The following is a 14,860-nucleotide window of genomic DNA, read 5'->3' as shown; positions in this document are numbered from 1 at the left end:
TTTAATCCACCATTTCTACATAAGTAAATGCCTGTACCAAATCATTTGATGTGTTAGAGCTTTTGATTTTGCCATTTGATAACGGACTTTTCGTTTTGAATTTTCTTTGGAGTTCGGTATTTTTGTTATTTTACTTTATATTAAATTTGCTGGTTGGTCCTTTTTATAAACTTCTATAAATATATATATATATATATATATATATATATATATATATATATATATATATATATATATATATATAGATTGCCTAACAATGTAATTTTAACACACTATTTAGTATGTAAATATAAGAATGTTTAAAATATTTACAAAATGATGAAAATAAACGCAATATTTCGCTAGATTAACTAGCTTTATCAGGCGTGCATCTATCCAGGTGAAATCGGATGTAGATGATAAGAAACTTTTGCAGCTCAATGTATATGTTGCACTTGAATTTAGCTGCTTTGAAAATGATACATAATTTGGATGAAGTTCAAGATTTTTACAAAATTGGTAGTTGAAGTTAGCAACGTCCATTGGCCAATATTACAGGATAAAAAGGACGATGCTGTGTTCTAAATTATTCTTTATCTTTCCTGTATCTTTTCTCATCTTTTTCGTTAAGACCATCAGGTTCTAAAGTGTGGAGTTGGTGGATCCAAAAATTTTCTCTTCTCCTTCTCGCCGTGGTGTCCCACTCGGTGTTGACTTCTATGATTTGGAAGGTAACATTATCAAAAGAATGTTTCGTTGAACGAAGATGTCTTGTGAGAGGACAGTTTTTGTTGGTTTTGTACCATGAACGATGGTTATTGAGCCGAATATTAAATTTGTCCATTGTTTCTCCCACATACTGAATGCCACATGTGTCACATGTTAATATATAAATTGAGTTCTCCGTTTTACAGTTGGAATTTGAGTAGATGGTATAATTTTGTTTAGTAACGGAGCTGATGAAAGAACTGCTTGTATTGGCAGCTTTACAACACAAGCAGTTCCTTCGACCACATTGTTTGTAGCAACCGGGAGATGGAGTAGGCTGCTTTGCTAATACAGATGTCACTAATTTGTCACGGATGTTTTTAGGTCTTCTGAAGGCCATGACTGGTGGTGAGGAAAATACTTTTTTAAGATTTGAATCATTTTCTATAATTTTCCAATGCTTCTGAACAATGGAAGACACATTTTTAAAATCAGGATGGTAAGTGAGTACAAGGGGTGTTCTGTTAGCTGCTTTATTCTTATCTTTGTACTCTAGAAGTTCTTGGCGACTAGTTTTGTTTGCTCTTTCGAAAGCGCTATCAATGATGTTGTTATTGTATCCTCGAACAACTAGACGTTTACGTAGTTGTCCAAGTCTAGCATTTTGCGTATTTTCAGTAGAGCATATTCTTTTGATTCGCAATGCCTGGCTGAATGGGATGCCACGGGAGCAGTGTTTAGGATGGCAACTTTTAGGAGAAAGGAATTGATGTTTGTCCGTTTGTTTGGTATGAAGGTCCGTTATAATGGTTCCGTTCTTGATGTAACTCGTAGTGTCGAGGAAGTTTATTTTCTCCATAGATGATTCATATGTAAATTTTATTGAATGGTGGAAAGAGTTACAGTGTCCTAGAAATTCATTAAGATGTTCTTGTGAATCTGTCCATTTGAAATCAATATCGTCAATGAATCGGAACCATGATAAGGGCTGGTATGGAGCACTAGTCAAGAGGCGTTTTTCAAGTTGGCCCATAAATATGTTGGCATATGACGGGGCCATTTTTGTGCCCATACTAGTACCGTCTATCTGGAGATAATGTTTTTCATTGAAAGAGAAGTTGTTGTTCTCTAGCACTAGTTTCAGAAGTGTAACAAGGCACTCAGTTGGAGGATTTTTTTCACTTCGAGTGTTCCATACCTCTTCACACGCTGCTATTCCTTCGTCTTGTGGAATGTTGGTATATAAAGAAGACACGTCCATGGATGCAAGTATAGTATTGCTTGGTAGAGGATTGAGGCTTTCCATTTTCTTTAGATAATCAGTCGTATCCTGGATGTAAGAGGGTAGTTCTTTCACATGAGGTCTTAGATGATGGTCTAAAAATTCTGATATCTTTTCAGTTGGATGACTATTTGCTGAAACAATTGGTCGACCTGGATTGCCCGTTTTATGTATTTTAGGCAACATATAGAATCTTCCGGCCTTTGCTTCGTTCTCAAGAGGTCGGAGATAATCAAAGGTGTCATTGTCTATATGCTTTTTGTCGAACATCTCTTGAAGGATGGTGTTGATCCTTCGAATATTATTTAGTGTTGGATCTGTGGTTAATTGTTTATAAAAAATGGAGTTTGAAAGTTGGCGATTTCCCTCTGCTATGTAATCTGTTTTATTCATGACACCTGCCGACAAAGGGGGCGCTGTGGTTGTCATGAATAAAACAGATTACATAGCAGAGGGAAATCGCCAACTTTCAAACTCCATTTTTTATAAACAATTAACCACAGATCCAACACTAAATAATATTCGAAGGATCAACACCATCCTTCAAGAGATGTTCGACAAAAAGCATATAGACAATGACACCTTTGATTATCTCCGACCTCTTGAGAACGAAGCAAAGGCCGGAAGATTCTATATGTTGCCTAAAATACATAAAACGGGCAATCCAGGTCGACCAATTGTTTCAGCAAATAGTCATCCAACTGAAAAGATATCAGAATTTTTAGACCATCATCTAAGACCTCATGTGAAAGAACTACCCTCTTACATCCAGGATACGACTGATTATCTAAAGAAAATGGAAAGCCTCAATCCTCTACCAAGCAATACTATACTTGCATCCATGGACGTGTCTTCTTTATATACCAACATTCCACAAGACGAAGGAATAGCAACGTGTGAAGAGGTATGGAACACTCGAAGTGAAAAAAATCCTCCAACTGAGTGCCTTGTTACACTTCTGAAACTAGTGCTAGAGAACAACAACTTCTCTTTCAATGAAAAACATTATCTCCAGATAGACGGTACTAGTATGGGCACAAAAATGGCCCCGTCATATGCCAACATATTTATGGGCCAACTTGAAAAACGCCTCTTGACTAGTGCTCCATACCAGCCCTTATCATGGTTCCGATTCATTGACGATATTGATTTCAAATGGACAGATTCACAAGAACATCTTAATGAATTTCTAGGACACTGTAACTCTTTCCACCATTCAATAAAATTTACATATGAATCATCTATGGAGAAAATAAACTTCCTCGACACTACGAGTTACATCAAGAACGGAACCATTATAACGGACCTTCATACCAAACAAACGGACAAACATCAATTCCTTTCTCCTAAAAGTTGCCATCCTAAACACTGCTCCCGTGGCATCCCATTCAGCCAGGTATTGCGAATCAAAAGAATATGCTCTACTGAAAATACGCAAAATGCTAGACTTGGACAACTACGTAAACATCTAGTTGTTCGAGGATACAATAACAACATCATTGATAGCGCTTTCGAAAGAGCAAACAAAACTAGTCGCCAAGAACTTCTAGAGTACAAAGATAAGAATAAAGCAGCTAACAGAACACCCCTTGTACTCACTTACCATCCTGATTTTAAAAATGTGTCTTCCATTGTTCAGAAGCATTGGAAAATTATAGAAAATGATTCAAATCTTAAAAAAGTATTTTCCTCACCACCAGTCATGGCCTTCAGAAGACCTAAAAACATCCGTGACAAATTAGTGACATCTGTATTAGCAAAGCAGCCTACTCCATCTCCCGGTTGCTACAAACAATGTGGTCGAAGGAACTGCTTGTGTTGTAAAGCTGCCAATACAAGCAGTTCTTTCATCAGCTCCGTTACTAAACAAAATTATACCATCTACTCAAATTCCAACTGTAAAACGGAGAACTCAATTTATATATTAACATGTGACACATGTGGCATTCAGTATGTGGGAGAAACAATGGACAAATTTAATATTCGGCTCAATAACCATCGTTCATGGTACAAAACCAACAAAAACTGTCCTCTCACAAGACATCTTCGTTCAACGAAACATTCTTTTGATAATGTTACCTTCCAAATCATAGAAGTCAACACCGAGTGGGACACCACGGCGAGAAGGAGAAGAGAAAATTTTTGGATCCACCAACTCCACACTTTAGAACCTGATGGTCTTAACGAAAAAGATGAGAAAAGATACAGGAAAGATAAAGAATAATTTAGAACACAGCATCGTCCTTTTTATCCTGTAATATTGGCCAATGGACGTTGCTAACTTCAACTACCAATTTTGTAAAAATCTTGAACTTCATCCAAATTATGTATTATTTTCAAGGCAGCTAAATTCAAGTGCAACATATACATTGAGCTGCAAAAGTTTCTTATCATCTACATCCGATTTCACCTGGATAGATGCACGCCTGATAAAGCTAGTTAGTCTAGCGAAATATTGCGTTTATTTTCATCATTTTGTAAATATTTTAAACATTCTTATATTTACATACTAAATAGTGTGTTAAAATTACATTGTTAGGCAATCTATAATTTTATTTGTGTAATTGAATTAATCTCTGTACTGATTAATCCACACTCCCATAGATTTGTATGTCATGTGCTGCTATTTATAGGCACTTATATATATATATATATATATATATATTGATCTAAAAAAACAGTACAGCAAACTAAAACAACTGCACGAATTTAATATATGCAACATCTAAAGTTTAGTTCTATGGTAAAATAGGCGACCAATCATCGTTTATCACACATATAAGGTAAAGATGTAGAAGATAATTTTTTTTAATATGATAGCATTATAAATACGTATCTTGTTGGAGAAACGATTAACAGTCGCGTGTATATGTAGGGTAGACTCAACGATAGTATATGTAAAGATGTTTCTATTAGTATATTTAAAAATGGATGATTGTAAATCAAACATTACATTTTTTTAACAAGAGTGCATACGCTGAAATGTCTCGCCTACTATACTGACCATTGATTTTATGTTGATAGTCCAACATATAAAGTTTTACTACAAGTATCACATTAACATTTATGATTCAAGAAAATGAAGTCAAGGTCAGATGAACCAAGACACAAATACATGTTCACCTGCTTACAGTATAAAATAAAGAGACCAAACCATGGAAATTCTATATTGACCAATGAACCATGAAAATGAAGTCAAAGTCAGACGATCCCTGCCAGACAGACATGTTCACCTTAAAATCATTCCATGCATCAAATATAGTTGACCTATTGCTTAAAGTATCGAAGAAACAAAGTTAACCAGGAAAACTGAACTTTGACCAATGAACCATGACAATGAGGTGGAGGTCAGATGATACCTGCCAGACAGACATATACACCTTACAATCATTCCATACACCAAATATAGTTGACCTATTGCATACAGTATTAGAAAAACAGACCAAAACACAAAAACATAACATTGAGCAATGAACTGTGAAAATGAGGTCAAGGTCAAATAAAAACTGACATGCATATCGTAAAATATTTCCATACACCAAATAAGTTGACCTACTGTATACAGTATTAGAAAACCAGACCAAAATACAAAAACTTAACATTGAGCAATGAACCGTGAAAATGAGGTCAAGGTCAAATAAAACCTGCCAGACTGACATGTACATCGTAAAATATTTCCATACACCAAATATAGTTAACCTATTGCATACAATAATAGAAAAACAGACCAAAACACCAAAACTAAACTATAACCACGGAACCACGAAAATGAGGTCAAGGTCAGATGACACCTGCAAGCTGGAAATGTACACCTTACAATCATTACATACACCAAATATAGTAGACCTTTTGCTTATAGTATCTGAGATATGGACTTGACCACGAAAACTTAACCTTGTTCACTGATCCATGAAATGAGGTCGAGGTCAAGTGAAAACTGTTTGACGGGCAAGATGACCTTGCAAGGTGCGCACATACCAAATATAGTTATCCTATCACTAATAATAAGAGAGAAATTGACATTACAAAAAAATCTTAACTTTTTTTTCAAGTAGTCACTGAACCATGAAAATGAGGTCAAGAACAATGGACATATGACAGACGGAAACTTCATATCATAAGGCATCTTTATACAAAGTATGAAGTATCCAGGTCTTCTACCTTCTAAAATATTAAGCTTTTAAGAAGTTAGTTAACGCCGCCGCCGCCGGATCATTATCCCTATGTCGAGCTTTCTGCGACAAAAGTCACAGGCTCGACAAAAATTGAAATTTCTAAAGTATAGTTTCTGATGGTGCAGACAAAAATATTGCTTTAAAATTATTAAATCCTAAAAGTCCCACCTATACTTTGGATATGTCTTACAACATCTCTTGTTTTAGATATTTCAATAAAATAGATGGGCTATGTTGTACAAATTCTAATCTACTACGCAAATTCTTTATATACCAGCGTTCAGATAACTAGGGGCACACATAGAAAGACATAACACATTGATAAATTCACCATAACACTCTAAAATTGAATGATCCGTTGAGGCTGATGTAAGCTGGTATCTTTGATGAGTTTTTCAGACGAAAATTCGGAATCGATTGCTAAGCCATTATTTAAAACCTGCGATAAAAATTGGTATTAAATATCCATTCAGCTATGATAAAGTGGGAAAAAAATTTCTTACTTAAAAACAATGAATGAAACTATAGTAAGAGATAATCCAACGATGGAAAGTATGAGGCCAATCCAAGATATAATGTGCATGGCTAGAGAATCCACTAAATTATCTTGGCCACCAATATTCTGAAAAGATAAAAGATCAAACACTTTATTAGTCACACTTTAAGACTATTATGAGTTATATCAGTTTCAATATAATACATTCCGACAACTATATAAGCCTACTCATTTAAAACTCGTTTTTGTCTTTTTTCTTTAAACACAAATATAATAGGAAACGACTAATGTCATGATATCTAAATAACGTGTAAACTTCTCGATACTTCTTTTTTAGTCAAATAGGGAAGTTTGAATAAAATGAGAACATTATAAGGATATGTACAATTTCGTTTAAAGGGGCATTAGCTACGAGATATAAAAAAAAATTAAGATATGATTTTTTTGGTTCAATCATTAATGAAAGTGATATAGTGGAATACTAATTCGCTTTTAGCAGTCAAGATGGTTTAATTTTGTCAAAATAGAATAAGAAACATCGCTGATGAATTATTCACTTGCAAGTGAATAATTCGACCTCATTGATTCCGTATTCATGTGACCTTCAATTTAACCCCTACTAGAGATGGGTTACGCATGTATTCTGCTATTGAAAGGAAACTAATGTCAACATTGAAAGTGAGACAAGGATAAAACCATTTGGTTGACTAATTCGATCCACAAAAAAATCTTTCTTATACAGGTAAAAACGATAATAAACATACTTTTTTAAATACAATATGAAATCAAACAGACCTAGAAAAATCCAATTGCACGTGGTCGCTATCTGTTTATATTTATATGTATGTTTATATCTGGTTATATGACCGTCGGCAGTCTTCGGATGTCATCTCGATGGTTACGTCTAGACAAAAATACACACGAAATATTGATACATATTATCGAATCCATGCATTGTTAATTGTTTATTTTAGACTTTTTGTAATTTGGATATACGTTTTAGTATATTATAAACAAAATATGAGAATTTGAGTCAAAATGGTGAACATGAATTTGACAGCTAATGCCCCTTTAAATGCGAAACGTTTTGCATATAATCGTTTTAATCTAAATAAAAAGAGAACATGAAGTACAATGATAGAATATAAGTTTTACAATTAATCTCATATTACCACAATCACTGCAAAGTTAGTCAAATGATCACAAACACAAACATATCGTCCATATTCTGTTTTATTCAACTGACAACCGTCGGTTGCCCATCCACCAGATGTATCATGGATGTCGTAGTTCCAATATCCACATAAAGAAGATTCGGTGTCCTACAAACGGAGATGAATGATATTTTTTCAGCTAATATATGGAAGATACATTCTGGTCAAACGAGACCACACAGCAGTCGTATACAACTTGTGGTTGCAGTTATTCATTTTGGTTATTCATATTGTTATATCAAAATATTCCGTATGCGATGTGGTTTCATACGCTAATCAAGTACAAGGACATTGAAATGCAATAGTATCACAGATGCGACAATTTAAGATAAATTATCACTATCTATTCCAATGCACATATAGAATTTTCTTATGCTTTGTCAAAATGTAGATTTTACCATGCAATTTTCAAAAATATAATAAAAAGTATGGGTCTGCAAAAACAGAATTTTGTAAATAGAAAGAAATCTATCAGATAGAAATTTTGAAATAAAATATGAGAAGATAGATATCTATATTATTTAAGAATTTTGGGGTTTTTTTTAAATAGTGTCAGAGAATTGTTTTTCTTGCTACAAATAAAAAATGAAAATTTCACTTACATTCCTTTATAAAATCTACAAGAGTTATCTTCTCGTATATGGCTAAGTTGAAAATTAAATTGAACAAAAACAAATATTTGGTATTTATAAAAAAGTCTTAAATATACAATAAATGACTTTTTGTTTCTTTATTTGAATAAACTGTATAATACATATAAATTGCTATTCTGTCTCAAAATTTGTAGATTTCAGCCATGAACTTGACAGATTGTGTACTGCTATTTTACAATCCAAGATGGCGATATACAGTTAATCTACTTTAAGGTCTGTATCAAAATTTCAGAAAAAATCTACTTTTATTGACAGTCAGAACACCATGCAAAATGTCTTTTTTTAGTTTGTTTTTGATGTCCAAAGGTGTTTGTCAGTGAGAGAATTATTTCCTGCTTCGATGATAGGATTGTTTTCCTGCAATTGTACCCACATATCTGTGAGCTTCCTTTGTAGATTCGTCAAGTTCGATATATGAAGTTATACTATCATATCCCTTTGAAGGTACGTATTTAGAATGTTTTATTGAACTAAATTATTATTATTTGTTATTATTTGAACCCACATGTTTACACTGTAAAAAGACATACTGATAATATCATATTTTAAAATAACCTTCGAGTTTTAAGAACTTAGTCCGTTCAAGCAACAAAGCCAATATCAGGAGGGAAAATTATAAGCCATATCGCTTTTAAACATTATATAAAAACAAAAAAGAAAGAATTCGACTTCATTCATTAAGATGTAGGATCAATATCCCCGAATATATTTTACACCATGACCATTTAAAAAAGTCATTCATTCTTATTCACCCAATTTATGCTTGTGCTTTTAATGTTCTTGCAATAGAATTGATTATCTTTCAACAGATCACACAATTCTAAACGCCTTTAATTAGTCAAAAGCCGAATTTTGTATAGATTTGGGCAAATTTTTTAGTATTTCTACCAAAAATGTATAAGATCGACATCGTTAACCAAAACCAAAAACCACCGGGGGATTTATTAAGAGTCAAAGGTCCCATATCTATAAATATATTGCTTTCTTTTAGTCGGGTGATAAATTTTAACTCCGCTTAATATGTAGCATGATGCATGCTATATAATGACATGCAGATGGTGTTAATGTGCAGTGGGTTTGTTTTCCTATAAAGGGTTACAAATTTGTCAAACACTCACACAACGTTTTATGTACTATACAATATCAGAACTGAACATATACAAAAGCAGTATTAATTGAAATTAAATGGACAAGAGTGAACAAATGTTGGTATTGACGAATCTGTTCCTGTCTATAGTTACAAAAACTGAAATTTCAACGTTTACTTACCGCAGTCGGATAAAATAGAGTCTGAACTTCGTAATCACCGAGAGAAAGAACAGGAATCCCATCTATAAATATACTAGACGCAATAACTCTGCTGTTTGGTAAGTACTGTCGGACATCTGACCGTACAGAAAACAAATTCCAATTTCTGTATATATTGTAAGATATTCTTGTGGAATTATGAAACTCTGTAATTCAAGACAAAAATAATTACTTACGCAATATATCTATAAATAAGAAAGAAGATTGCACAATTTGCGTTTTTACAAAAAAAAAGTACTTCGCGTCACAGTACCAGTAGAAGAGACTAATACTTCAAGACAAAAATTACCGAATAGCAATATAACCAATAGAGAACCAAAATAAGAATGTTCATTAAATTTCATTATAGAAACTGATATTCACTACCGAAATATTTTTAAGCGAGTACAAAAGCATTGACTAGCAGGTTACTCAAAGATCGTTAACGTGAAATCCACCAGAATTGGCAGCTCTCCTTAGGAAGTAGTTAATAAATTAAGTACAAATTAAATTTGATGCACCAAAATCCAATTTCGACGACTGCAAATGACGAACCAATATTGTTGAAAAAATGCTTGCAAACTTGAACGAGAAGCAATTTGATTCGCTATAATCGGTCTTCTCGAAAAGGATATAATTTCAAATTCAGTTCTATCTTTTCTATGTACTTAGGTAGGAACTGACATATAGTTAAAACAAAATCTGGACTTATGGCGACGTCCAGATTGATATATGATAAAGACACTTCTCGATTATTGGAAAGCGTATGTTTGACCTTTAGCCTGTCTCTATACCAAAGAAAAAAAAAATCATAAGAGATTTATCAAATCCTAACCATGACTAGAATTATACACAAAAACAAAACGTTAAACCTACACAGTGAGTTAAACTTTTGTCAAAGTACTGAGTAGAAAAATAAGAAGCCATGTATGAATGCCAATAAGACAAATATCTGTCAAGATATGCCGGACTATCAAGCTCTTCTATCTTATTGAATATAAAACTTTATATAAGAATTGAATGCTTCTTTTTGTAAATTTATTGGGGCGTAAAAGCGTTGACCAGAAGTACATTTTGTTCTAAAAAATTTTTCTAAAAATGTGCGCACGCTCAAAGCTTTTACAACCCTATAAAATTACTAAAAGAAGCATTCAATACTATACAAATAACACATAGCTCAGAGGGTGATAGAGCAAATTGTTACCCCGCGAAGCCAAGGTTGACAATGTCTTTTCGAGGGTTAACAATCTGCTTTATCACCGTCTCAGATATATGTTATTTAATTTATTATACTGAATGTTCTGTTATTACTGTCTATCACATTGCATATTCAAAGTAATAAACTATGACGTCTTGTTACATAACAATCATCCGTATTTATTAAAACGCACACTTGATCAAGCGTCTCCGTGAAGGGTAATAGAGTATTTGCCATGGGATAGAGTAAATTGTCTCCCTCGTATTAACCAATCAAAATCTGGCATTTTGACATGAAGTATAATAATTATAAATAAACAATATTAGGTCAATGTCAGAAAATTATAATTTTTTTTTGTATGAGGCTGAGAAACTGGGGAATGGCGAGGTTTTGTAACACAAATTTCAAACTTATTAAGTTTTCATCCCTTAATGAACCCTTGGTTGTGGAAAAAGCGGTCCATGATGAAATTGGCATTGCACAAAATATAGCTGTTACTATATTTAGAAAATAAACACAACTAGTTGCAGTATAATTACATTTTTTTGCTAGGATCATGAAAACATGATTTCTATCAAGCTTTTCTTTTGTTTACCTGTGCACTTTATTGTGGAAGCTCGTGTTATCATGAATGTTACATTTCATGTTGAAATGAAGATTAATTTCAGAATGACGCGATATTGCTGTTACCCAATCAAAATAACGAATTATAATAAAACATACATGTAATGTAATTATAATAGTTTAAGGCGAACACATACATACATATCAAATTCTGTGACAATTGTTACAGGCGTGACAAAAATTGATTGTGTAAAACATTCCTTTATTGCAGGGGCGGATCCAGCCATTTTTAAAAGGGAGAGTTCCCAACCCAGGATAAAAGGGGGGTCCAACCATATATCCCCATTCAAATGCATTGATCGTACAAAAAAAGGGTTCCAACCCCGAACCCCCCCCCCCCCCCAAATAATACTCCAGTACTTTAGGTAATTCTTAAAATTTTTGATATTCCTTATACATGTATTCCGTTGAATACTCACTTTCTATTAAATCAACTGGGAGAATAATAGCAGCATCAACTGTCTCTAAATTAACATGTGATCCGTTTACCAAGTTCTGTATGGTACTGTTGGTCAATGCCACCGGAGAACCTCCTCCTTCGATCTGTATACCAACGACTGTGGAAGATAGTGCAGATATATCGTACACCTCCATCAGTATATTTTCCCTCAATAATCTAATTCCAGGCTGTCCTTGTAAATCAAGAAAACGGGGAATGATGTTGATAACTTCTAATATTCTATTTAAAAGAAAACAATAATAAAATTTATTTACAATTCACATTTAATTGCACCAGATGTGCATTTCGACAATAAATATCCCTTCAGTGATGCTCGAGTCCAAAATATTTGAAAGTGAAAAAACCTAATACAAACACTAAAGAGCTGATAAAACTAATAAAGCTGAATTAACGACCACATGACTCATGTTCAATTTTAAAGCTACAAAATCAACCTTAACCAAAGAATTGAAAAAGAGGTGTTGGCACTCGTACGTATTTCCCTTAGATAATCAGAATTGGACATGTTACGAAACCTTGTGGAATATGAATAAACTAGTCTAAATGGTATACAAAAAAATCCCCGATTTTACGTATATATTCTTAAGATATAAATGTTATAGTGGGCTATAAACTGCTATTAAAGACAATTTTAATGCACTTGCCACGTGCGGGATTCGAATTTAACATGCATTTCTAATTTTCACACCGTAAGAAGGGATCAAATGAACATCACTGTCAAAATCAGGAAATTACTTAATGGAACAAACACTCATCTCATTTGTCGTAAATAGTAAAGAGTTTCGTGTGAAACTGAAATATAAAAATCAAGAAAAGGATAAGCTTTTTTTATTGTGGCTATTCACATAAGATGTATTTTAATTCAGTTCCATGTGGAAAATTTCTTTAGTATATTATGGAATTGTTCTTGAAAAGAGTATTTACAGACCCGCGAGTTGCTCCCTTCAATTCCGCGGAACCTTGTGTCTTGTCTGAGATTACTGCTTACAGTGTAAAATGTTGACTGTAAAATGTGAGTCTATTGTCCGCAAAATACAATTTTTTTTTATTAATCTTTTTTTCAGATAACATTTCTTGATCTTGAAGATTAGGTTCTGTCCAATTTTCATAACAATCCATGAAGGTTTACAAGTATATCTTGAAGAAAAAATAATCCCGGACTGTCTGTGAATGTTAACTACAAATAACTATCTATCAGTAAAAAGCTGAAAAGTTATGGTTAAGGTGAAACAATAACTGAAATTATAAATTGTGACTAACCTGTACTGAAAGTCATACAGCAAGTTCTAAAACATAATTATTGTTTTGGTTTTTTTTCAGCTCATACCTGTTTGTTGCACTGCCATCTTCTTGGGCAAGTTTAATTTTTTCTGGTTCGACACTTAGAACATTATTTATTGTATCAAGGATGTCTGTCAAAGCCTAGAAAACAAAGATTGATGGTCAGTCAATATCTATGTACACACTATCCTCATATGTTATTTTGAAACCTCAGAGAATGATTTGATAACCATTATTTCAAAGACTGTTACATGTCTTTAAAATATGCAAATGCTCAGACACACTTAACTGTGAAATATTGGTCATATGATTTTATAGAACAGTTTTGTCGACAAATGATGCAAATGTAAACCTGATTGTATATCTCTTTGCCTTTAAATTTTTGAAACATTTGTGCGAAGAAAGACTTACTTTGAAATGAAAAATGGCGATAAAATAGCAGTTCTTTGACTATTTTGATGGTGCGTGTAGGGAATATTTGTCTTATGAATACTCTATCACAGATTCGTTGTTCAAATATAAAGATTATAAAAAATATTTGTAAATATATTACCTGGGTAAAAAAGTATAACAAAAATACCAAACTCCAAGGCAAATTCAGAGAGGGATAGTCCATAAAAACTGACAAAAATCAAACACTTTCAATCAACGGATCAAGTGAAAAACAACTGCCATATTTCTGCTTTAATTTAAATCCCTTTTTATAAAATAAAACATTTTTTTTAAATATTAAATCATCTATAACAAAACCTATGGGCTGAATCCTTTTCTTTATTTCCATCCTTTAGATCTCATGTTTACTTTTTTTTCTTTTGCAGGTTTTGCGAAATTGGTTTACATATGTTTACGTAAGATAACAATGTTTTCATAATTCCAAAGTAATAAATGACCTTGAACTTGAACTACTTAAGCCAAAGTCACATGAAAGTTAGGTCTGGTTTTGCCTCTTTCTTAGGGATTAAGACACTTATCAAACAATACTACATAAGGATAAAAAAAACATTATTTGGAATGAATAATAAGACTTAAGGAAAATTAAGCAAAATGTGAACAGTGAATTTAGAATTATCACCATCATTCTGTCCCAGATCTTGATGAAAAAGTTATATCTTTCTATTTGAATTTATCTTCGAAAAATCATTATAGACTAGTTTTGATAAAATTATGAGGTTGTGTTTGTCCCTCTTAGTATGTGTGAAAATACATTTACTGGTTTCCAACATTAACTTCACTCACATCGAAAACTGTTCCAATGAACTAAATGGGTTTTGCTCATTGTTTAAGGCCGTTCGGTGACACATCTTTGCTTAAAACTACGTGATTTGGTCTCTAGTGGTGGATAGTTGTCCAATTTGCAATCATACCATCTCGTATGAAATGTTTCGTAAAAAGTAAAATAACAAAAATACAGAACCCAAAGGACATTTCAAAACGGAAATTCAAATGGCAAAATCAAAAGCTCAAACACATCAAACGAATTGAAAACAACTGTAATATTCCTGA

General features: G+C 33.0%; 1 protein-coding gene across 1 annotated transcript in view; it reads right to left on the bottom strand.

The window, feature by feature from the left end:
• The window catches only part of LOC127729700 (uncharacterized), a 91,779-nt gene that overhangs the window by 8,714 nt on the left and 68,205 nt on the right, over window positions 1-14,860 (bottom strand). The window contains exons 14-18 of the mRNA XM_052237546.1: window positions 13,404-13,498; window positions 12,036-12,295; window positions 9,777-9,961; window positions 7,813-7,962; window positions 6,648-6,766 (exon numbers count right to left, since the gene is read on the bottom strand). Coding sequence (XP_052093506.1) covers window positions 6,648-6,766; window positions 7,813-7,962; window positions 9,777-9,961; window positions 12,036-12,295; window positions 13,404-13,498 — 809 coding nt within the window. The remainder of the gene's footprint in view (window positions 1-6,647; window positions 6,767-7,812; window positions 7,963-9,776; window positions 9,962-12,035; window positions 12,296-13,403; window positions 13,499-14,860) is intronic.

The sequence above is a fragment of the Mytilus californianus genome, unplaced genomic scaffold (genome assembly GCF_021869535.1).
Source record: "Mytilus californianus isolate M0D057914Y unplaced genomic scaffold, xbMytCali1.0.p SCAF_2, whole genome shotgun sequence".
NCBI classification, from domain to species: domain Eukaryota; kingdom Metazoa; phylum Mollusca; class Bivalvia; order Mytilida; family Mytilidae; genus Mytilus; species Mytilus californianus.
The sequence above is the reverse complement of the archived record's forward strand: the minus strand, read 5'-3'. Positions and strand labels throughout refer to the sequence as shown.